A 26,503-nucleotide genomic window follows, 5' to 3' on the forward strand; every position below is an offset into this window, starting at 1 on the left:
CCATGTAGAGCATAAGCAGGCAATAGGGACTCTCCTGACAAAATATTCAGACATGTGTCGAGTCAGTCAACATTTGGTCTCTGACCAAGAAGGCCAAGGCGGGGAGCAGATGGCAAGGAGAGCAGAAATGCAGGAGGTCATTGGTCTGGATGTAGCCCATGGTTAGGATCGGGCAGATGGCAAACCTGACCAGGGAGAATGTTGGAGAAAACTGAGGGAATCCAGTTCACCAGAACATAAAAAATCAGTCTAATGTCAATGTTTTAATGTCAAAATGTGTTTTTGTTATCCAAAATCACTTCCAGCCAAAATCCACAGAAAAATCTGGCTGCGGCCATCTTACTGGCAAACCCTGAACCCAATAAACATGAGTCAGGAACTTTCTCCACAGAAATATTCCACCAAGGAGCATAAAAAGGTTTTTCTGTTGTTCTCACAGTCCTCCTCTAAACATAGTTCCCCATGGAGGGCAGCAGCAAGCCAGCAAGTTTTCACTTTCACTGAAATACGAGCTGATTGGTGGATTGAATGTACGCTGAAGTGGAAACAGACGCTTAATTAGTAAAAAACACTGGATAATAAGACTCTATTGAGTAACATTCAAGACTTTAGCTGACGTTTAGTTGCGCTTTATGTTCTGTGGGAAAATAGCAAATAGGAATGAGATGATGAGAAAAGCTGAAATGCAGATTTGAACATCTGGATGGACAATTCCTTTGCTCTGTACAGTACACTAGTTTAGCCCATACTTGATCAAGCTAATGGCGGCTAACGTTAGCAGATGTAAGCAAACTTTAAATAGATATTTAAAAAGATAACTGGCAGGGGACACCCTGGACAAGTCATCAATCTATCACAGGGCTACACCCAGAAACAAACAAGCACACTCACATTCACACCTACGGACAATTTACAATTAACCTCAGCATGTTTTTGGACTGTGGGTGGAAGCTGGAGTACCCAGAGAAAACCCACACATTCAAACTCCATGCAGAAAGATCCAAGGCCCAGGTTGGGATGCTAACTGGGGTTCTTGTTTTCTGCTAGTAGGTGGAAAATATATGTGCATTTGCTGGCCTCTCCAATTAATCAAAATGAGGTGGAAAATATCTGCTAATCAGATATCAGCAAGAATCCAATATTGTGGATCCCTATTTATATTTAACTTAATTTGTTATATTGCATATGTATTGTATTGTACAGCGTGTGTCTGTAGCCACGTTTCTGTCCAAATGGCTGTAAGATAAACAGTTGGTGGTGCTAATTCTCCATCTGGGCGCCTCAAATCATTGCAGAAGAGGAATGAAAAGACAAGTCAAACCTCAAACATGCAAAAAATGCAGAAAACCAGATGGAAATGTGGCATTTAGGTCATAATTTATATGCTGGTTCTGTTTTTATAGATATACTTTTCCAACTCAGCCCAGTGTAAAAACTTTATTTTGCAGTAATCTGTACTGTTTTTCAGATTTCTGGAGTTTTCACTCAAATTAAAGCAAATGGATGGAAACTTTATGTTAGCAGCACATTTCTCCACCCAATCCTGAATCACTTTTGTTAATACACGGAGAAGAACATGTGCACATGTGCTTTGGAAACCCAAAGAATGAGCTGATAATGCAAATTTTGCACAGTGTATGGTTTTCTCTTTATTTGGACATGATGACTGAAGCTTTTCTCAAAGAGCTGACACAATTATTTGAAGTGTATTTCAAGATTGAGTATATTTTCATGCTTTTCGGAGTAAAATATCGTTAAAAATTGCTTCACAAAATTGAGCGAAAGTATTATCTGAGTGAAACCACTGTTGCGTTCCCAGCTTCCACGCTGTTCCCCTGCCTAGTTGTGTCAGCATTTTAGATTAAGCCCCATGTTGCACCGGTTCATTCATAATGAACTAAAGGCTTGTCATTAAGCCCAAGCCGTCTGCATGCCTCAGAGCCACAGGGAACACGTTCTTCTCTTCATCCTCTTTTCTCAAGACCTTCAGCCCGAGTCCAACACCAGATTTTTCTGTTAAAAAAAAAAAAAAAAGAGAAAAAAAGCCCATTGTTTTGCTTTCAGCCTGTCTCTATATTACAGCTGTGCATGACTGATTGTCTGAGGCAGGCGGATTGGGGGGAAACAATGCAGCACCAGTTTAGACCTATTGATCTACACGCTCCCAGTCTGTGTCCGTCCCAGCTGGTCCTGCAGGAAAATAGGGAGACTGGATGTGGGGGGGTCACCACACATACACTAACAACTTGGGGAAGCCTGCGGATTTGAATTCAGCCAGCTAAAAGAGTGTGTGAGAACGTTCAGATTTACCGAGCTGTTGTGTGCAACATAACTCACTTCCACCTCAGCCTCCACTTCACCCGCCTCAATATCAGACAGTCGATCGCACATATAAAAAGCAATATGTGGGTGATAGATTATCATCCCCGCTCAATCGAGTTGTTGCTTTTGCCAAAGCAGTTCATCCGAGCAATTTTGTTTCTTAATCAAGATGAAAAAAAGACGCTCCTTAGGTCCTACAGCGACGGTGATAAATAGTGTCCTTCTCCCTCTAAGCCTGTTAGCGTTGACGGATCGAGACATTTATTCTGTTTCGCAGTGGAGAGTGGGAATGGGGTCTTTGGCTTAATATTAAAACAATTTATCAAAACTATATGCAGGAAAACCCAGAGTGATGGTTAAAATGCTCTTCAGATAGTTGAGTCCAAAATCAAATAAGCAATCAAAATGACTAAAACTTGAGCTTTTTGTGCCGCCAAAGTAAGAAAAATGTCCAATGAAGAACAGCATCCTGCAAAAAGTCAAACTGCTTCCAGCTACATTTCAAAGCACCCAGTTTGTCACCTGTCAGATTAACGGAGCGGGAGGCAGGTGTAAACAAAAGAATATGACGACGAGATTCTCTAATCTCTTTTCTTCACACAATTTCTGCCTTTTTGGAAGCGAGCTGCCAAAGGCTACAATGCAGCTCAACCTTTTCACATGCGCCAGATAGGAGTGGCTGCTTGTCACATCTCTCACACATAAATGCCACCTTCAGTGTGTGTGTGTGTGTGTGAGTCACAGCTGTGTCAGTCTATTTGTCACTGAGACTTTTATATTAAACAGCACCAAGAAGCTACAGCCCTGCTAACAGCCATGTGGTGCTTTGAGCTAAATGCTAACATTTGCAACCTCACAGTGACAATGTTAACAGGCTGGTGTTTGGCATTTATAAGGTTTATCATGTTCTCCACCTTAGCTGACCATGATAGTATGTTAGCATTGACCAATTAGTGCTGCAGGAATCACTGAGTTTAGCCTGTGGGAAACATGAACATTTGAAGGTTAACTTCAGAGTAACCTATCCAATAGTTGTCCAGATAACACTTACAATATAAGCTTCATTATAGCACAAAAAAGTCAAGGAGAATACCAAAGTCAGTAGGGTTCATTATAAGGGAATCATAAATGTTTATGGAGAGATATGTCATAGATATGTGAAAACTGTGACCTGTGAGCTTTGACTGTATATAAACTATACAACAAAAAGATCTCTTCGAAACTTTTCAGGTATGGTGTCTATATATGGAATAACCAAAAAACAGATGGTGAAGACCAAAGGAGGTGAAGGATGAGTGAGCAAATGTCTCTTGGCGGGATACTCTCTTATGGCAGACATTTTAGCAAAGGCCTTTAGAGATTAACTGGCTTCTGGAGTCAAGAAACTGCAGTTTTTGGCTTAATTTTTGTAACCCAGAAACAGCTTTTTTGTGGGGATTAACAAATCATGTGGATTAATTCATTGAACATCATGAGTATCTGTGCAATTTATATAATGGCTGTCAAGGCCTTTAACTAGAGATTTCCTGGTTAAGTTTTTTGGCCTTAATCTGATCTAAGTCATTTAGGATTTGGCATCTGTCAATACCAGATATCATTTTTTTGAGATAATAAACGTTCCTTGCCGTGTAGATTAGCAGTACTACCTGTTTGTGCCACCGGCTGTTAGCATTTAGTGAGCTTAGTATTTCTATGTTGACAAGCAGAGAACATTGTGGAGGTTCGGTAGCAAAGCGGCACCATGACGATCCTGCCAGTGTTTCCAGCCAGATCCTGGTTTAACATGAAGTGGTTGGTAGATTTAAGGCACAAAATGCTAATTTATGTGTGTGACTTTGGATGTAACCAAAGGATCAGGCTAAGATTCTTGCTGATACTGATGAGTTTATTGGCCCTGATCCTGATCAGGCTAATGACATCCCTAGATTTGAAACTATATTAAACTAAGGAGGTCACTAGAGGTTTCACCTGCTGGGGACTACGAATGTGTGCATAAAATTCCATGATGATTAGTATGATAAATGTTATATTTTGTTATATTCCATTAAAAAAAACACTGTTTTTAGAGCTTAGCTGCTCTGAAAAAACTCCTAAAAAGCTGTACATTATAGGATCACAACCTTGGGAACAGTGGAAATTACTTGCAGCACATCTGCAATGAGTGCATTAGCTCACTTCACCTCCCACATTTATACAACATGTCTGAGTAAAATGAGGCGTTATGGGACACGTACAATGCAGGACAGGGTGGACTGCAGACGTGCTGAAGACTGATTTTCTGCCAGCTCAGTCCACCCAGAGGGAGTGTGGAGGTCCAGAGCGGTGCTCAGAGCTCTGCTTTAGTGGGATTCCTTACCTATTACATTATCTGGGTCAGGCTATACAACACTACAATCCGGACCCAGTAGAATTAGGGTTAACTGTGTTCTCTGTAAGGGTCAGTGTCAGTCTCCTACAGTGAGTCAGCCGTGAAGAGTCTGAAGGTGTAAACATACAGTATGTGAACCAGCAGATGGATTTGTTAGCAGCGCTGCCTCAAGCTGCTGTTACTTTGCATTTGCAGGAAAACACAGCTATTTTCCACATAATGAATAATGTTTGAGGAGTTGCTCAGCCATATGTGTTGTAATGCAGTTTGTGGTTTCCTTTTTCTCCACCCTACCTCAGCCAAACCACAGTGCATTCCTCTCTTTTGTTCCAAGTGCATCGCTTCTCCTGTGTCCCATAAAATGTTAAATGTTCAAAGAGATACATGAAAATCTATCACAGCTCAGATTTTAATCAACACAATTAGTCTCGGATCCATATGAATTAGATGACAATTAAAAGATGGTTAGAACTATCTAAAATGTGGCTCCTGTTTTGCAAAAACACACAAAATAAAGATTTTTGCAGTATGCATATATATATGTGTGCTCTATGTGCACATCAAAGCCTCATGGAATCAAAAATTGTCTCCACTAAAGTTCAAACCAAACTTTGCTCCAGACGCTTCACATTCTGGTTTAATGAGGCTCCACTTTGGGTGGAGAAAGCGTGAGATGATTTACACGTCGCACAACAGACTACTCCCATGTGAGTCGGCTGAACATAAAGGCAAACCTCGCTGTACAAAGAGGCTGCTTCTTTGAAACTGAGGGACTGACACCCAAACCTTATTATAAGTGCTGTGTGAAATGTCACTGTAACAGAATGAGAGGACGTTCTGGTAAAATACCCTTTTATGAAGAGTTTTAGATGAGAAGATTGAAGCTTCTCTCATGTCTGCACATTAGGTTACCAGCAGCTGGTTATTTATGACAAACCTGCGTACCAGCATCTGTAAAGCTCTCTAATTAACATGCATCTTAACCCAAAAAGTGCAAAAAATGACACACTGCGGTTTCTTTCAAAGCTTTGATCACTGTCTCATGTGGACATGCACAGCTATGAAAACCACTGACATGTAAATGTGCAGGAGCTTGAATCCACATATTGCATGAAAACACATACATCCAAGCTTGTAGCATGGTCATCCTGCTGACACAAATAGGCTACACTACATTTACCCAGTAATGGTCATTCTTATCTATCACATTGCTAAAACATTACATTTTATGCATATTTATTCCAAATATCAGCTATCAGCTTTTCTTGATCACCAATAATCTACATTGCTATCAGTCAATCACTAATACGGAGTCTCATGTGCATGTGGATATGAAATAATACTAAAAGTAGAAGTACTGAAATGTGGATTTTGTTACATTATAACAAAGCTAAATGATAACAATAGTCTTCAACCTACACTACAGTTCAAATGCCTAGAGCTGTCCTTATTTTGGAAAGAAAAGCTTTTTTTTTCAATGAAGATAACATTAAATTCATCAGAAATACGGTCTAGATATTGTTAATGTGCTAAATGACGATTCTAGCTGTAAACGGCTGATTTCTAATGGAAAATCTCCGTAGGGGTACAGAGGAACATTTCCAGCAACCATCACTCCTGTGTTCTAATGATACATCGTGTTAGCTAATGGTGTTGAAAGGCGAATTGATGTTTAGAAAACCCTTGTGCAATTATGTTAGCACATGAATTAAAATGTGAGTTTTTATGGAAAACATGAAATTGCCTGTTTGACCCCAAACTTTTGAACGGTAGTGTATATGTGTCTACAAATAAGCAAATCAGTGCATTTCCAATACCTGCAGTGGTGAACTATTCCTTTAATTTGCCATAATATTTGAACAAAGGCTTGAAGGTTATTCTTTTTTGTTTTGTTTGACCTGTAAAACGTCAATCCCCTATGAAATATGAGCAGCGACTGTTAAAATGTTCCTTACATACAATATTAATGTATTTCAGTGGAGAAACCTTTCATCCATGCAGCCATAAGGAGTCCAGTTGTGCGTCTTTCATCGCTGACATTATTTTCCACCTGACAGGCCTGTTTTCTTTCCCCTGACAATCTAATACATCTCAGTCTTGTGCATGTGATGAAGTCACTGCGTGATGTATAGGCTCGCTGTGTGAGTTGAAGCAGTCTGCATGCTCGGCGGCTCTGGGGAATTCACCACGGTCTGCACAACCCCGTCTGCTTCCAGCGATACTGCAGCTTTACAAGCAGACGACGACTCACAGAGAGCTTTTTGTTCCGTTTAGCTGCGACAAAACCCGCTTTTCAATAAGATGTCAAGTCAGTCAAGGACTCGAGTCCAAGTTGTTTTGTTCTGCCAGAGACTGTTGTCATTCCGAAGAGCAGAGATGAGTAAATGCTGAACTATTTTCATGCATTTAAGTGATTTATTTTCAGTTATTTTTATATGATGATGGATATCTAACCAGTTATGAATCGGCTAGGTTGTGACTTATTCAATGCCTTAACTCTAACCTAGATAGTTTGGCTTTTTGGATCAAAGTATATTGTTTGATGTGCTCATTCTGCATCAAATTGCCTTGAATATTATGTTAAGTAGGTTATCATTATTGGCAATGATACGGTTAGCTATCATAGTGCTATGGCTAATGGAACAGAATTTTGCTGCTACTGTAGAGTATTTAAATTTTTTATTTATTGCCTTGTTAACATTTCTATAAATTGTTTTTTATTAAAGGGAAGAAACATCATGAGCAAAATAAGCAATCAATACCACAGTTAAAAATTTACTTTATGAAACTGCAGTGCTGAAAAACACAGGTTCAGACTTTTAGAGTTTCATATGTCACAAACACAAGGAACCAATCAATATGCAGGACGGGGCTTCATTTATCATTATTCTTCCTCAAAACTGGTTTTAGGCTTGAATATATATGGGTTCATGGTCATTGCGTAGTGTAGAGTAGTTTTACTGTGGGATAGCTGGTGTTCAAGGCTGCAGGGACTTCATAGAGCCTCACATTTTAAAGAAACAACAGCGCAGAGTCACATCTAAGGCTTTTAAAGATAGAAATATATTATTATCATGGAAAAACTTCTAAAAATATGCAACTTTGTTACATAGAGATGGGCTTTCACAGGATAAATGAATGGCTGAAGAAGGACTTTAATGATGAAATTACTGAATGAGGTCAAAACTAAAGCATACACAATACACCAAGCACATATAAATACATAAAAGATATGTAATCTTTATGGTTATGGTACGATTTCATTCAAGCCCTTCTGTGTACTGCACGTGTTAAAAATCACATGCTACTGACAGCAAACAAAAGTTAAAATCCATCTTTGCATTTTCGCTGCGTGGCTTCGTCTGACAGTTACAGATCAGGAAATAAGCAGCCTTCTGCGGGCTTTTATCCAGATGAGTAAAAGTGAACACAATGCTCATTTGAATCACTATGAATGGCTTTCATATCTCTTATTTGAGGTCAGAGACATAATCTCTAGTAGCTCCTGATTAGAATTAGCATAGATTTAATACAAAGCCGCCTTTGGTGCATTTAACGTTAAACAGCCGATGGATTCTTCCGATATTCCTCTGAAAAGTGGGTGAATTTTTCTACAAACCTGAAATGAAGAAATTTACTTCAACAGCCTCTTTTGCAACTGTGTAAAAAAAAATCTGATATATTTTTCAAAGAACGGCTTCAAACACATTAATGTTCAGAAAGCTGCCATGTTTCTCCACATAAACACACAGATGTGACTGGATTGAAGTTGTTCCCACCACAGGTGCTCATGTCCATATCTGATTTTAGTTGAAAGCATAGTTCTTACCCAGATCTGATTCCCCGTGTTTACACAAGAGCTCTTTGGTTTATGATGGAAACAACTGGTGTGTGTACAAGAGGGATAGACAAATAAGCTGGGCCTTGCAATCAAATTAAATGCTCTGATGGATGTAGATGTTGTAGAAATAATCATCTAGCCACTTGTTTTTCCTTCAGCTGCATTTTCTCATGCTAGTACTGCCTAAAACTAAAAATATCTGATTCAAGCTGTGTCCCAATTCAGATGCTGCATCCTTCCAAGGCCACTTTGAAGATCGTCACATTTCATTAAGACATGAAGACTCCTTCAAATGCGGCGATCTTTTCCTCAACACAAAGGAGGCATCAGGTGCATCCTTTTAGTGTTAGTTCTATATTTGGACTTATTTATCCTGTAGAATGGTCTGATTTCCCATAATTCAGCGTGAAGTTATCTCAATAAACAAGCAACAAAAAGAACAGAACAGTAAAGAAAGATTCCGTCCATAGAGCATTTTTTCTGTTCTGTTTGTTACTGCTTGAGAAAACTTAAAGGAGAATTGTGGAAAATCAGACCATTCTACAGCAATTCTACAGTATATGCACTACTGTTCAAAAGTTTGGGATCAAACAGGCCATTTCATGTTTTCCATGAAAACTCACATTTTTATTCATGTGCTGACATAACCACACAAGGGTTTTCTAATCATCTATTTCCCTTTCAACACCATTAGCTAACACAATGTAGCATTAGAACACAATTAGCGATGGTTGCTGGAAATGTTCCTCTGTACCCCTATGGAGATATTCCATTAAAATCAGCTAGAATAGTCATTTAGCACATTAATGTCGAGACTGTATACATTTAATATTATCTTCATTGAAAAAAGCTTTTCTTTCCAAAATAAGGGCATTTCTAAGTGACCCCAAGCTTTGAACGCTAGCGTATTCACGTGCAAATATAGACATAACACTGACTCTAGTGCTGTTTGTGATGCTCTTTTTCGAGGATGCAGCCATCTTCTTAGTATGGATTTCCAGCAGACTTGATGCCCTCCGGCACATTGCTGCTTCTCTCTGAGACAATGGCTTTGTCCCATAGATGCATTAAGGTTTGTCCACTGACAATGTCAACCGAGGCAGCAAAGTGCCACAAGGCATCTAATCTGCTGGAAACCTACATAAAAGGGACCCATTCACAGGGGGTTGGAGTGTTCAGTGTGAGCAACATACACAATTAATAAACTTCAGCATGTCGGCATGTATGAATTAATTAAATTTTGTTCCAGGAAAGAGTCTAAACCTGAGGCTACACGTTTATGCATCAACACACCAACAGGGATCTCCTAAATGAAAAAAAATAATTTTATCGCCTTTTCTCAAACCGTGTTGTCTTTTTGTCTGTCAATAAGCAGAAAACACACTTCGCTTCAATTCCAATTGCATTTATTCTAAAGGGAAAATATATAATTCAATAAATATTGAGGCAACAACATTGGCAAAGACATTTTGAAGGTGACATTAACATTCAAGAAAACATGGTTGTGTACACAGGGAGGGGACGACAGATTAGAAAATGAAGAGTCGGGGCTCCGAGCTGCCAAATGTGACAGCACTGGCATTTGAACAAGCTAATTGGTAAGATGAAAGTTACATTAAAAGTGCATCAACGCTTTCAACAGCCTCTGAATTGCACTGTTGTTCCAAGGAAAATAACACTAATTCATAAACATTGTTTTCTCAGGGCTTGAGAGAAAGTCTCATTTTCATATTGACACCTATTCTCTGTTTACACGGCGATATACTGAATTTTAAATGAGCCTCAGAGGTCCTGAAACTGAAATGTCCTGATACTATTGAAACTGTGTGGGGGGGGAATACCATCATCCAATCTGAGTTAAGGTCTGGTCACAGTGAAAGTCATGCGTGTGGCTTTGTAAAATATGTGGAAAGCTACAAGGGCAACAGTTTCCACACTGGATAGCAGTGTACATGCCCCAAATATGTAACTAGGGACTTGAAATGGGATACCTTGGCCTACAAAAGCAGCATAATAATAACTATACCTCTGTGGTGTGCAGAAATACAAGGTTTAACTGGGAATTTACTGCAGCTACTGAGCTAACAGCTAACATGCTAGCTATTTGGGCTAACATAAAGGTAAACTGCAAGGTTAAGGAAAATTGTTTGTTTTCAGTATGCCAGTAGCAGTCTTCTCTCTGTCAACTGTGTACCGTTTCTTTTATTACACTGAGCGTTTGAATAGCTAGGAAGTTTTTCAGTTAGCTGGTGCATTAGCTCAATAGCTAGGAGGCTAATATAGTTGAATCTGTCTTGCAGCTATCTAGAAACTTCTTTTGTGCAGCAGTTTAAACTCAGAGAGGAGCTTAAATAAAACTTGGCTAATAAGTTACAAAGAGTAGCTTCCTTTTCCCTCCAACTCCACACTGTTGAGACCGTTCATAGTTGGCTAATAGGCTGTAGCCTGCTATTGGTGCAAACTGTTCAAATATAAACCTCCAAAGCCACAAACTGCAGCAATTCCATTTGAATAAATTGATTTTACTGCTAAGTGCCACCACGTTAAACTACTACTGGTGTGACCGGACCTTAATGAGGATTTTTTTCCCCAACAACAGCAGAGTCAGTGCAACCTCAGGGAAAGGAAAAGCCAGGTGCTCTGGTGTTTCAGAGCCTAATAAACAAGCTTTAATCGTTGCGTTATCAGCTCCGCTCCCTTCTTTAAAGTGACGTGGAACAGTGATTCACAGCTCAAACAGGCTGTCAGCCTCATAGATGTCCTCATTTAGAGTTAGTCAAATTTTCACTGGCTGAGTGTTGGTCAGCTAAAGGTCTCCGGCCCATTTAGAATCCACTAAAGGGTTTTAAAATATGGCATTTCTATTCAGAGAGAAAATGTTAGACAAATTTGTTCACCATGTGGACATAAGAAGCTGTTAGGCAAACCCTAAAGGCGGAACAGTTTTCAACCTTCTTGTTTATGGAGTCCATGAACCAGTCAGTGTGGAAAATAGTATCTTCATACAGTCATTCTGTGTGTACAGCTGTTGAGGCGACAGAATGGGATCAGCTAGATTAAGATCAGCTGTTCAGCGCGGATCTCATCAGGATGAAGCTAAAATAAAACAATGACGCGGTTACACACCAATGACTTCACATTATACCGACAACATATCAGAGACGGGGGACACAGCGTCAGGTTTCCGTTTACGCAGGACTAAGAAATTCCTCTTGTAATCTCCTCTGCACAGACGAACAGCTACAGGAGCAGGGGTGAGAGAGAATCAGTTCCAACCACAGTGACGAGTTGTTGTGTAAGCCCTCCAAGCAAGAAGTCTTTGATCCGGCACAAACAACAGCAGCTCCTCCTTTTCCTCCCAGGCAGAAAACCCCCCCATCACCAGCTTTGGCTCTCATTCAAAAGATCATATGTTCTTAAAACCTTCGGTTACAAATGAGCATCTCCTAATGACATCACTCGTCCTGCTCATTTCCCGTCGCTGAGGAAAGCCTTGACTGCATCCGCTCTGTCCTCCCAAAGGAAGCCATCACTTCCCCAAGTAGGTAGCCCGCTGATAGATAGCTTCCTCGTCTGGTGGGGTGGGGGGAGCCACATCGATTGGGACGCTACTACGCATTGAGTTTTCATTGGTGCAGAGTATTCCAGTAACATGTACATGAATAGAAGCTTATAAACCCCCTTTCCAGACAAATAAGGGGCGTTTAGCATGCAGGATAGAGCGCCGCCCCGTAGCGTCCTGCTTGCTCTGTGCTCCGTCCTCCTCAGTCTGATCAGTCACATGACCGAGCAACTTTTAGCTTTGTCCTTCCGGAGGTCCGAGGCCACGGCAGCCAGGTCGGGCCGACCGGGCATGTGTGAAATCCTCTTGTTGGCACGGGCGGCCTTGCTGCGTTTCACATTTTTGTTGTTTTTGTTGATACAGGCCAACGTGGCCACGTGGAAAATGTCTCTGACGCTGTTCTCCGACTGCTGAGCCGAGCATTCGATGTAGGGCGCCGAGATCTGCTTGGCCATGCTGGAGCCCTGAGGAGGGAACAGGCCAAATATGGTCACCAGGAAGTCAGGTTAGCAAACCACTAACGTCAACAATGACGAAAGCATTTTCACTCTAAGGGATCATTTAAACATGGCTTAAAGCAGAGCACAGTGAGCAGTTATTCATGACAGATTACAGTCAGAAAATTGCATGTTTCATACACGATTCTGGCGTTGCTGTTAGTCTGCATACCTGATCGTAAGAAACTGGAGTCTGTCGATGGTTGGACAGCTCCACGAGTGTGCTCAGATCAGTGCGCAGGTCTGATTTACAGCCAACCAATAGCATCTTTGTGTTAGGACAAAACTCCTGGATCTCTCCCTTCCACTGTGGAGACAGACAAAAACTCTCAATCAGGTAAACTATGGATGCTCTTAGTTCATTCAGCAATTATCCATCACCACTGGTCCATTAGCTCAATTCCCAAAAGCCCCAATAGGAAGCTTTGTATTTAAAATTGATGAGTTTACTCTAACAGCGATCAAATATTTGTTAAAATGCATGCATGCCTGTCGGCCACAACGAAATCCCACGGGTCCCCCCCGCAACTACCCTTTAAGTACAAAGGTTAAAGCTGCCACTTCCTGGAGCCCTTCATGCTTTGAACCCTGGAAAGAAACTACAAATAATCCCCATGTTTCCTCCCTGAAAACAATAAATGCTCTGTGATCAATGGCATTTCTCTGGAGGCTTTACTCGGAGGCTAATGTGCCTCAGGGCTGGCTGGCTGGTCAGGGGATCAGGTTCATTGACATCTGAAGAGGAAGTCGTGTTTTAAAGTGTGTCTGCACAAACATCATTTGACTACAAGCGAGAAAGGAAGCTAAATCTGAAGTAGACACTCACCATCTCAAACGTAACCTTTAAATGACGTAACATTAAGAACAAAGTTTAATCAGCAGACTTTTACAAAGTGTTTGATCAGCTGGCTTCTAATTACTCAGATTCAACAACAGTATGCAAGATGAACCAAAACGATGGTTAAATAACTGATGTCAGTTGTATTGTGATTTTCAGGGAGCAAATTACAAACACACAAACATGCCAGAAAAGGGAGACACTGCCACTGACAATATTGATTTTATCATTGTTTAACAGTTCTCAAGACCTTGGAGGAAATTACATCCTACAGATGAAAGACTCGGTATATTTGACTTTGTGAGCCCAATAAATAGGACTTGGAGTACTGGTGGACCTCAACCCATGGCCTCAATTATTGAGGATGACCCTGATGCAGAGGAAAACATTACAGTATACTCATCAGATGCGCTTGTCAAATGCTTGGATGAGCTTAGAAACCCTCACACTGTTCTCATATTGGGTTATTTTTGTTGTGTTCTACAATATCTGTTGCCTTAATACACAAAAAAGCAGAAATAGGTAATTGTCTTCATGGGTCTTATGGGTCCCTGGAAACCAAGACAAGACCTGGAACTGTTGTCAGGTTTGTTTTAAATCCAGTTTAGCAAAACCTTGTTTGGATTTACATATTTTTTTTAAACTTAGTCTTTATTAGACAGAGATAGTTGACATAAAATGTTGGGAAACAGAATGAAGGACTGACATGCAGTAAAGACATGGGATTTTGCAACTGAGGATTCACTGTCTGGTATTTGCTTCCCCAACCATCCAGTCATTAGGTTAAAGGTTAACAAGGATCTGATCTAATTGAACCACTAGCTTTAAATGTGACTGGTGTCACGTCAGAACAGGACAGCTCACAAACACCACAAACAGGATGTGGATTGCAAAAGAAGAGCACAGGGCAGGTGGTTTTTATGGCAGGAAAACAATGGGTTTAATATTTTTAGCAACCCTGTTTCCAAGCACCATCAAAGCCGTCCACCAGTCAGATGTTCGCTATACATTCAGACATGTGGAAGTCGACCATAGTCATCGGATGTTAACCACCGAGCAGCTCCATGTGAGTCGCTGGCGGTTCAGCAGTACTTCCTCCTTCCAGCCGCTCTGGGGATTTAACCCATCGACCTTCCAGTCACACTACAGCTTTACAACTTCACACCACGAGATCTGACGTGACCGAGAACCCCCAAACAGGTCTCCTGACTGGAGACTTTAACTTTTGATCTACTTAAATACAACCTTTGTCTGCAGCTCAAACTAAATCAAAGTGAACAGACTTTAAAGTAAAGGAAGGTTGAGACTTTGACTGAGCTCATCAAAGACTTGCTTCGTGAGGAGCAACAAACCTTTTTCAGTACGCTGTCGAGCGTTTCAGGGCGGCTGATGTCGAAACAGATGAGGACGGCATCTGAGTCTGGATAGGAGAGGGGCCTCACGTTGTCGTAGTATGGAGATCCTGAAACAAAAGAAAAACTGAATTTACAAGCTGTTACAAGGACCAATGTACAAAAAAACTGCTCTATTCATGACCGTGCAAGCAACTTCTCCAGCTCCCAGAAAACAGGTGGGCAGCTGAGGGTGAGACACTTCCCTGATTCAATTTACAGTTTGGCTATTTTTGGATAATCTAAACAGGGATCCAGCTCCAGGGACATGTGAAAACCTGCTATCAGTGCTTCAGGACAGAAAATTGGATCACAAATCTGATTAACACAGATTTTCCTATTTAGGGCCTGACTGGTAGAAGGTACTTTCTTTACTGGAAGACCTCAAATTCATCAGACGTGCAGAATTCTGGCTTTACACAAAAGGAAATACCAGGATTCAAGTGAGGGGCGGCAACCAAACGTACAGAAAAACCTCAAGCGAGGAAGGTTCCTTGAATGCACAGAAAAAGGCCAAATTATCTGTTTTAACTCCTGAACATTTCTGACAGTTATTCTCATATGACATGATTGCAGCTCGGCCATGATCCATAGCAACCCGACGAGAAAAACAAATAATGCCGCATCAGGAGAAAAATGTGCTGACTGCGCAAGATTACTAGCTGAAAAAAAAATGATGTTCTCTGGAGAAACGGAGAACTTCAGAGCGAGGAAATGACTCCCTCCTCAAATTGAAACCATGTGCGAGGAAGACGCCCACCTCGCTGCCAGACTGAAACATCTCCAGAGAAGGAAGGGTGAGGACGGGTAGGGGTAGGGCGCAGGCATGTCAAGGTGAGTCACGATCACATGACAAGCAAGAGGTGACCACACACACAACCGGCTGCCAAGAATCTGGAGAATTTTGTTTTTAGTAACTAAAGGTTCCCTTGGGAGGTCCTCTCTAAACAGTGCTGCAGAGAGAAGCCAGGAATGCGCCATCACGCGCACACAAACGGAGAGCTAGGGTTCCTAATCTAAACAGTCTGGGCTGGAGAGAACGTTTTAAAAACCATCCATCCAGGCCAGAGTCTTGCACAACACTGGCTGATGTGTGCAGAGTTGTGTCTATGTAGATAATGATACGCTCCCCCTGGTCACTGCACCGCCATAACAATAGAAAAATGACAGGAGAGTTTCTTTTCCCGTTAAATAACAGCCTGCTAATGCTAGGTTAGCCGTGTTTCCATGCGAATGTCAGGAGAACTTGAAGCACACATTTGAAAAAGAGGGTGCAAATTAGGCTTGTAGGCTTTCACTTCAATAAATAAAGTAGGCTATGCTATATTGTCAGAAGACTGCAGTATAGACTACACTATACAAACCTCCAATAAAGAGCGTAATTGTTCCATCATGTCATACTGTCTAAAGGCGAACAAAACGAATGAGCCTGAAAGTTTGTTATTCTTCCCTGAACGTTGCTGTGTCCATGACTTTTTCCTGATGTAATACTAAATCACTTGCGGACCCATTTTAAAACAGCAATCACGTTAGTAAGAGCTGCTGAAGTCTGAATGATCTGGAAAAGTTACTGTAATCACCAAAGTAAACAGATGTGAATTTGTAGCACACATGTACACTCTAACTGGCATTGTATGAGTTTTTTTAGTTTAACTAACTCGTGGAATAAGTGTTAAAAGCCCTCTTTAGTCATTGATCAAACCCCTAAACTCATATTTGTGAATTAAACTTAAATATTTCGATTCACCCCCACAAAAATAGTCCCTGCATGCCCAAAAAAAGCCTACAATGTTGCTCCATCTAGAGCAGGGGTGTCAAACACGCGGCCCACGGGCCAAAACCGGACCGCCAGAGGGTCCAATCTGGCCCACTTTGTAAAGTGTAAAAATTACAACAAAGACATTAACTGTAAATTAAAAACAAAAAAAAACACACAAAGGAAAAGTCTGGAGTTGTTGTTGGTCCGGCCCACTTGAGATCAAACTGGGCTGAATGTGGCCCCTGAACTAAAATGAGTTTGACACCCCTGCTCTAGAATGTGCAGATCTATGAAGTTTCTGCTCCAGCTCATCTACGACTCTGCTCTGTAAAACCACCTCATGCTGCACAAAGGCAAATTCCAACACTGAAGGTAAAGCAGCCATAATGTTTAAACCAGAAATTGATTCTATAGACACAGAAAGCTCCACCCTGCAAGTTGACGAGTTTATAGTTCCTTAAGTTTGCTATGACACTCTAGTTTCAAGGTGAATATGATCCGGTAAGGTGCAGCATTGAAAACAAAATCAAAGTAAATTAACAAAACACCATATGGCCATGTCAACAGGATGATAAAACAACCTGATTTTCACCAGAGGGGGCCTTTAAAACACCTTATAAAAGGTAAAGACGTGAAGCTTACTAAGGAGAACTGGGTGAAGGGCGGTTGCAGTGACAGCACAAGATACATTTCAAGACACACTGGCGTTCTTGGCTCAAGCTTTGCATTCCACAGTATCATTTCTCTAAACGTTCACTTACAGGGTTTGTTCGGGATGCAGCTAATTTCTGTGTCTTAATGGTTATTATCATTTCAAAAGCTGTGAGTCAGTGAAGTGGGGACGCCAGGAGCTGCACAGAGTAAATTACAAGCATAATGTATTTCAGATGGGAGAGCGCAGGCTGGTTATTTTCCACTGAGAATCTTTAAAGCTGTCCAATAGGTGACACCGCCTAAACAAAAAGGCCAGACTGAGCCGCTACCATGAACAGGAAATACGAGGCGGGCAGGAACGTGGGATCCCCCGCAAGAATTTATCCCCCCATTTTTCATGGCTGTCTCACAATCAATCACAACCACATCGCATTGTTTGAAGGGTTTTTTTCCCATTCCATCCCTTGCTGCCTGGAACAAATCATTGGAAAAATAAGACCCTGTGACTGAAAGGCTGTAGAGTCGGTTGACATTTCACAATGAATTGCTTGTTTTTTATCAATCCAATGAGAGGAAACACACTTCGGAGCTGCTGTTGTTGATACATCTGCACATATCCCTGTGAATTTACCTGGAGATTAAAGTATTTATAGCTGGAAATCCTCTGACATGTTCGAGTGTGTGCACGGCTCTGTTAATGCTTTCCAGGAGACTTTTAATAGAGGACGTTTTCTTTCGTCTTTACTGCGCCTGAGACCAACCTCTGCTTTAAGGTCATTCTTCTGCCAAGCGGAAAGATAAGAGGAAATCCCAGAGCTAACACACAAAGACCTGGTGACTGTCATCTAATTAGCTCCTGTCATTGTTCTCCCACAGGATCTCTAAATCTGGAAGAAGGCTCACACCCCGTCCTCCCTCCCGTCCTTTCAACAGCCCTCTAGCCTTCTCTTAAACATGCTCTCGCTCACAGCAAACTCACGCTGATGTGAACGACACCAGAGGATAACGTGACCAAACCTCCGCTGTGGTCTTCACGAAATGTCTGAATAATTTTTCCATGACGACGTTGAATCTCTGCTTTCTTTCTGCAACAGCTGGGATAAAAAGCACCACTTAACGCAATGAATATACATGAAACGAGTTGGAAAACACATTCTGAGCAATTCATGTAATGTGACTCATTATTCAAATTCCCAGATGTTCCTGCCTTCCACCGTAGAGAAACATCTACTGATGTTGCCTGTCTGGGTTTGAAAATATTCCATGATGTTCCACACATCCACCTTTACACAGTAATGGCTTAATGACATGGAAAGTCACTTTATCTCTCACAAACCGAGCAGACCTGAGGTAAGCCAGCTGCAGCTGACAGTCTGGAGGTTCGGCAACAGGTCTGCAGGCCTGCTGATTTACTGCATAGCTAACATAGCTGAGCAGAGCTGCACTTATGGGTGGGTGCAGCGAGTGTGTGTGTGGAGAGGCGCTAAGCCTTCAGGGACACCTGTGGAAACAGCAAACGGCGACAGGCACGTCTAGCCATCCTGCACCAGCTTAAATATATAACCTTCTCTCGCCAGCCAGGCGCATTAACACAAACAGAGTCGAGGACAAAAAGCAATTCAAACTGAAGCAACCTCAACCAATATCTGAGGTGGTTGCTGTGGTTACCAGGATATCTGATGCTGTAAACACACCATTTAAACAGGTATCAGGCTAAAACAGTATGTATACAGTATGATAGCATACAGGGAGATATGATGCACAGTATATCACAATACAAGAAAAGCATTCAGAGATTGCAGTACTCCTCCAAGGCTGCTCATTCCCCCATATGGCATTGTCAGAAATGCAGCATTTGTTTATTAGTTATTGATGATCAGAAATCACAGCACTACAGAATGTGGTAATTTACTATAGCTGAACCCACAAACAAAACGACCTTGCGCTGAGCACAGGCGTGTGTTATACATGTGTACGTTATGTACGGATACCGAATCATGTGACCTAAAGATGTTGCAGGTGGCGGGAACTGATGGGACTTGGAAACACCCAGTTCAATACTACAATGCAAAATATGCTATATAACAATCGGATGTGCTACAATATGACATTTATGGCAATCTTATAATAACAGTCAATGACGTGTTACGATATGATGTTTGATACGTTACTATATGGTAGGTTAAGTTAAAATATGATACATTATGATGCAGTATGCTACATACAATATGAGATGATAGGCCTTGTTTCAATACGATACATTATGCTTCCATCCTACATCATGTCATGGTATATTGATACATATGTTAGGATGTATTACGACACACTGTAGCACTTATAATACTATGATACACTTCAAGATGTTACAATATGTTGCAAAGTCCCTTGGATTAAAAGAAAAGCTTTTTTCCAATAAAGATAACATTAAATTCATCCGAAATACAGTCTAGACATTGTCAATGTGCTAAATGACTATTTTAGCTGGAAACGGCTGATTTTTAATGCAATATCTCTATAGAGGTACAGAGGAACATTTCCAGCAACCATCACTCCTGTGTTCTAATGCTACATTGTGTTAGCTAATGGTGTTGAAAAGCTAACTGAGGATTAGAAAACCCTTGTGCAGTTATGTTAGCACATGAATGACCCCATACTTTGAATGATAGTATACAATACGTCACTGAGGATGGTGTGTTGCGACACACAGTTGGCCAGAAAAGTTTCACTACCTCTGCATAAACTACCATCTTCCTACCTTGGCTTGCTTGAAAGTATTTTAAAAGCATATCCTGTTTCTGTTTGTCCAGCTGATTCACTTATGATCAGATTATTTTCATGAAACCCAACTCTACAGTTAATGTGTCCAAGAACTTTACATAACAAAGCTAAAAGAGAAACTTCCCAGTTTGAGCAGCCCTAAACTGCACTGGATTCCACTTGTATCGGCTGTGGAGGTGCTATTAATGACACAAATAACAACAGAGTGTGAGTCAAGCATGATTCAGATTTGACATGTGGATTCAAACTGGCAGCAGGTGAAACACATGCAGGAGAGTCACGTTTCTCACCGATGCACTGGCAGGACACATGTACATCAACGGAGCCAAGAATGCAAAGTGTGAAGACCGGACATGGATTTTAATGTCAGGTGTAACATCACACGCAAAGTCCTTCCATTACATGAGCAGACAGGATGTCTATTAATCCATTACCCCTGGGTTCACGCGCTGTATCACCGTCCAACTACCGGTCGGCAAATTCCACCGTGATTCAATTTCCCCCCTTGGAAACGAGGTGGGGCTTTACTGATCCTCGCCATTTCTCTTTCTCTGGCTGAGGATCTGGGGCTGCCGGGTACAATAGGGGTCTTTGTAGAGGAGGAAGTAGAAACCTTTAGTCTGAGGAATGCCAGACATGCGGCTCCAATTCGCTGAGCCCAGAAATGTGATCCGATGCAACAATGGCTGCAGACAGAAGAATGAGGGGGGGGCACAGAGGAGCTTACCGAGTCCAATAAGCTAAGCAGTCCACTATTACATGGGAAGCAGCACATGCAACAATCTGGACAACCTACCTCTGCCGTCTTCCATTTCTACTCCTAAAACTGACGTACTTTCAAAGTGGGTCAACTTTTGTTATGCAGTCGGCAACTGTTCAATAAACAAAAAACACATTTTTCCCACAAGGTTCCCGAGATAAATATTGTCAAATGAGATCCTCGGGGTCTAATGTGTCTCTTTGGGATTCCTTGAGTTGAAAACACCTGTGATTCTTGTGTTTTTCTGATACTGAAGCTTTTTATTTGTTGTAACTTTGGGAAATTGCCTAAGAGAGTTGGAACAAACATTCCAGGCTGATTTCTGAAGTGAGGAAAATACTAAGCCGCTTCCTGCTGTTACTCCGGCATAAGTCTATTATGAATATTTCAGCTGTGCAAAGGTGCAAAATCTGTTTAAATTGATCTTCTATGAGCCTGAGATTAGCACGGAAATGATTAGTTGATTGACAAGGACTTAAACAAGAGCAATATTAAAGCTGCTTTCATCAATATTTCAATATAAACACTGAATCATAACAAATCCACACAGAATTATTACCACAATCTGCACTTCCTAGTAGTGCTACTGAGCATTTTAGCATCTTTTAGCTCATTGTTTTGGTTGGACCACATGTAGCTTTAATGTTTAGGTTCACTCCCACAGCTCTCAAATTTACCCAGATGCAACACGCAGCTGTTTTAAGAGTAAATGTTGTGATAAAACACACCAAATGGTGCAGAAGGCTACATTAGCAGCTAGCTGGTGAACACAACGGAGTGGCTAGCAGCTAACTGTTAAGCTAAGAGAGCATATTATTCATCAGGTTGGCTACTACTAACTCCAAATTAATGCTAATATTGATCTGTATGAACGCGTCAACTTTATCAAACAATGTCATGCTAAAAAAGCTAAATTAGCAATAGCATGTTGGTTCTAGCTTCTTAAATGTGAGAATTTTGTGCTTTTTTGCCATTTTATAGTGCTGGAAATGTTCTGTTGTGGGCCGTTACAGTTACCTTGAAGGGTGTTGAGGTTATTATTTTGTGACATTTTCAAAACAACTCTGCCAATAATGAAAGCAGCTATTTACAGCCCCGCCTGAGACTCCCTATTTAAAGCTTCCGAGATGCTGTTGTGTTGATTTTCTGTTCTGTAAAGCGAGAAGAGGCCTGAGGTGGGCAGGTGCCGAGCCACAGGGACTGCTCTGTTTACCCTCACTGTCTTCCTAACCTCCTATTTGACTCTCAGACAAACACCTTTGCCGCTCATTCAGACGAGCATGCAGACAGAAAGACAGACAATGTTAAACCGCTTCCTCTCGCCGGTGAAAGAACCGAGGGAGCATCAAAGGCAGCTGCACCTCTGCCCCAGCAGGCCTCACCCACAGCCAGGCAGGGTGTGGGGGGCCAAATGGAGGCTGTATAACTGGCAGGCATTTACCTTAATGACCCGAATTACTCCCATCACCCTCCCTTTTAAACACACTCGCACACCAGGCTGCTCATTAGGCAACTCATCACCGCAAGAACAAAGACCACCTCAGTGTGTGGAGGTGTGGGGAAGGGGAGGAGGTGGCGGTGTTTGTCTTTGTGAGCCGGAACACCTCAGGAGACAAGGGATCGATGGGATTGGCCGTGGCCGACGGGTGTCTCGACAAAAGGACCAGTCAACTCTGAAGCTCTCTCAATCGGTCACTAGGTGTGGGGGTTGGAGCTGGAGGTTGGGGGTAGGGGTATCAGCCTCCATCTTTACTGATCTAATAGGAAATTCCTTACCACCACCACCACCACCCTGACTCCCCCCCCCCCGTTTTATGAAGCAGAGAGAAAAAGAAAAATGGCTCCAGGCGGCCGGCCAACACCAGTGCAATAAAACAAAAAATCCTCACTCTGGCCGCCTTTCATTTCATTGCCTCTCCACTTTCTACAAGACACACACACCGGAGGGGCGAAGGAATTTTAAATTGGCCCTCCTTGTCGTGCTTTTACCGAGCCTGAAAATGAGGATTCACTCTGCCGATTCTTTCTGAAACTCAACAAAAAGGTCGAGATTTAACTCGAAGCTTATGCTGCTCAGAACTTCTAGTGTCTGTTCAAAGAAGAGAAAAAAAAAGGTTTCACGCTGATCTTGACATCCGAGAAAGTTGCTCAAACATCGCTGAGGAATTCCAGGCCGAGGACCCGCAACAGCTGGCTGTCGGTTTGTCCCCGCCCATCACTCCCACACACACAAAACACACACAACACATGCTAGCACACATGCAACATACGCCTCACTCACGCCTCACTGCTGGGCTTTTCACTGCTCGGGCATTGATGGATGGGAAAGTTGGACTGTTTACACACTTAAGAGCACACACACACATTGGGGTTGCAGCAGCTGGTTTTGGACTCCGAACACAAAGTCCAACAAACAAGCGATAAAAAGCTGCGTTGCACAACTTTTCTCCCCCCTGAAAAAAAAAAAATGGGGAAGTGGGATAAATTTCCAAAGTGTGTTCACCAGATGTATGAATGTGAGCTCCGTTCGGCCCTGTCATTAGGTTCCCTTTCCTGTTTCTGCTTTTGCTTTTTGCTCCGCTGGGAAGGGATCCATAAATCAGATCCATTCCTCTGATGCATTCTGCGTTAAATCTGAGCCATGATGCCAAATGTGTGCATGTAGGTAAAAGGTGAGTCCTGCTCTAATCTGAAGGGGAAATGTGTCTGGACTAGGACTAGGAGAAAGGATTAACCCGGTTTTATTGATCAAAATGGGTCACAGATTAATTCATTACTCCAAAAAAAAAAAAAAAGAGCAGGGCTGGGACACTTTGGATCCAATGATTTGGACACTACTAGATGCATTTTACCTCTTTAAAGTTAACAAAGCTGCACCACATGGATCTAATCAGCCGTTTCCCAGACATGTCCACAGATTTAGCCACGAATGAATCAGGAATCGGATCATAATTACCTGAAGTGTCCCACAAACTGAGCTCAATCCTCTGAGTGTCGATTTCAAAACTGGCCGTGTAGTTTTCAAACACTGTGGGGACGTAGCTCTGCAGGAGAAGGGGAGAAACTTTGATGAAAATGAGCAACATGGAGCACATTATTAACCCTCCTGTTGCCCTCATTTAAAGGCACCAAAAGAATTGTTTATTGTCTGAAAAAAAAATAAATTCAAAAAGTCAGCAAAAAGAAATCTGAAAATTTGCAAAACCTTCAAGAGGAAAATTCCTTAAAAGTTTTATTTTAAAAAAAAATCCCCCAAATTTGGCAAGAAAATTCTTGTATGTTTTTTTTTTTTTAAAATGAGTAAAAATCCTCCAAAAAATTCCTCATATTTTCATATTTCCCTTCAAAGTTTTATTTTTTTTAAAATTCCCCCGAATCTGACAAGAAAATTCTTGTAAATATTTTCAAAAAATGAGTAAAAATTCTAAAAAAAAACCCCAAAACATATAAAATGATGACGCATATCAGTACAACTTCTCATTTTCTTTAACATTCAGAAAAGAAATCTACCAAAGTCCAGCGATATTCGCTGGATTTTGGTTGAGGTTTATCTGAATGTTCTTAAAGAAACATTTTTAGCATTTCTTTTTTTTTCCCCACCAAAAAATGCTCAAACATTTCCTAAAAATGTTGAAATTGTGGACATCAGAAGTTTCACTGTGGAAATATAATTTTTTCCCCACATTTTCAAAATTTAAACCGGGCCAATTTTGAGGGTTAACAGTGTTTCCACAGGTATAATGCTTCCATGTATTACAGTAGAAGACACAATGCATGTCCTTCATCATGACTGCAGCTGACACCTTCACTGAGACACTGAGGTTCTCTTTTTTTAGTCCTCATATATCATCACAGATCATCATCTAATCACAGCATCATGTGTTCGGGACTCACCTCTGGGAAACAGTCCTTGGCGAACACGTGAAGCAGCGCAGTCTTCCCGCACTGGCTGTCCCCCACCACCACTATCTTACACTTCACACTCTGACTGGGATCCATGCCGGATTTCAGAGATAACTTCTGACACGAGCGTCTCTCCTTCATTGATTTCAGTCGGGATTAAAGATGGAAAAAATGAGTCCAATCTCGGGAAACGTCGAAATGTAACAAAAAAAGAAGAAGAAGCGACAGATATGCGGTTGTGGTGTGTCCTCTCCTGTCCGCTCTCCTTGCCTGCCTGCTTTCCTCCCCCGGTGTCTCCGCCTGCTCTGAGCCGGTAAATGCCATTTGCCTGTATTTATAACGTGGCAGGAGCCAATGGCAGCGGCTCGGTCCTCCTCCCTGCGAGCCTCCACACATCAGCCTGCCCGGCCTGTCCGCCGCCATGGCGCCCCCGCTCGGACGACACGAGGGACACAGCTTACATCAAACAACCAAAAACCAATCTGAGACACAAAACTGAAGGGATTAAATGATATTACGGCAACTTTCGGCGCTAAACTCTATCATGAAACTAAACAAACAGCAACAAACAAACTCAGAGAGCGCAGTACTCCGGCAAGGCTGCTCATTCCCACACATGGGAATTTATTGTCAGAAATGCAGCATTTTTTTTTGCTTTTCTTTCAAAATGCAGCATTTGTTTGATAAACATATTAATTTGTAGAGGAACTATTAGGAGTTAAATGGGGCAGTCTTTACAGAGGCAAAGAAGTTAAAAAAAAGGGAGTTAAGGGCAGTCAACTATCAAACAGATAAAATGGCAGTACTAATTTGATCTATTTTCAGTTTGGAAAAATCATTGTTATTACACGCAACAGCTGAAAATATAGATACTGAACAAACAATATTTTTTCCGCTATGTGGTTCATTTGGGTTCATTTGTATAAGAAAATAAGTTTTCGGAGTCACGTGGGTGCTGCAAACAAGATTGTCAGCTGGTTAGTAACTCTCTGCCATCTGACTTTCTAATTTTGATTACTACAATTGTGAGTGGCTCCAATTCAAAATCGCTCTACAATATCACTTTGTCAAAAAGGATATTTTTCATTTACACATAACTACTAGCAGAAAATCAACAGCTAAACTTAACTTCACCTTTAGCTGGCTTTGGCTAGCTCAGCGGCTAACTTTCACTCCAGCTAGCTGTGTAGTTAGCTTTTTTCTTAGCCATTGTGTTTGGATACATACACATCATACAGACGTATCAATTAATGAGTTTATTATTGCAGGCTGGGATAGTGGGGTTAAAAGTAGATGTAGCAAAAGAAGAATGAAAATACTTACAGTGACTTTACTTAAGTAAACCTATGGACTGTGTCTCTTGGCATATCTGCATCATGGCTCCATATGGGAATAAAATGCCAGAGGAACTGAAAAATCAGACTCCGCCAAGATAGAAAAGCATACAGGTACATCAACTAATCAGTCAAAATGCAATTGTAGCAGTACTCAGACGGTTTAGAGCCCACATTTGGGCTAGTAGTACCACTAATCCAGGCAGTAATGGTCATCCCCACTGAGAGATGCTACGGGCAGTGAGCTACATGCATAATCTACCCATTCTTGGCACGGTGTTTAGCACTGAAAAAGTTTCAGTGACAGCTCAGACAGTGCAGAAGACATTGCTTAACACGAAAGTCTACTGATACCATCCAAGAAAAACACCCCTGCTTGCTCTTTGGTACAAAACAGCAAGATGAAACTTGCAATGAGGTCTTGATGCTTCACTGTCAGGACTATGCATTCACTGTGGTAGTTCTGACTCGGACAGATTTACGTGGGTCTCGTCTG

At 41.5% G+C, this 26,503-nt stretch overlaps 1 protein-coding gene across 1 annotated transcript; it reads right to left on the minus strand.

Moving 5' to 3' along the window:
• Window positions 1–9,920: 9,920 nt before the first annotated feature.
• rnd3a (Rho family GTPase 3a) lies at window positions 9,921–25,000 on the minus strand. The gene is made up of 5 exons (XM_022206446.2): window positions 24,665–25,000; window positions 23,727–23,814; window positions 14,781–14,890; window positions 12,763–12,897; window positions 9,921–12,557 (listed from the first exon to the last, which is right to left on the minus strand). The coding sequence occupies exons 1-5, from the start codon at window positions 24,812–24,814 to the stop codon at window positions 12,309–12,311; spliced, it is 732 nt and encodes a 243-aa protein (XP_022062138.1). The 5' UTR covers window positions 24,815–25,000; the 3' UTR covers window positions 9,921–12,308.
• Window positions 25,001–26,503: the final 1,503 nt, after the last annotated feature.

The sequence above is a fragment of the Acanthochromis polyacanthus genome, chromosome 22 (genome assembly GCF_021347895.1).
Source record: "Acanthochromis polyacanthus isolate Apoly-LR-REF ecotype Palm Island chromosome 22, KAUST_Apoly_ChrSc, whole genome shotgun sequence".
In the NCBI taxonomy this organism is placed as follows: domain Eukaryota; kingdom Metazoa; phylum Chordata; class Actinopteri; family Pomacentridae; genus Acanthochromis; species Acanthochromis polyacanthus.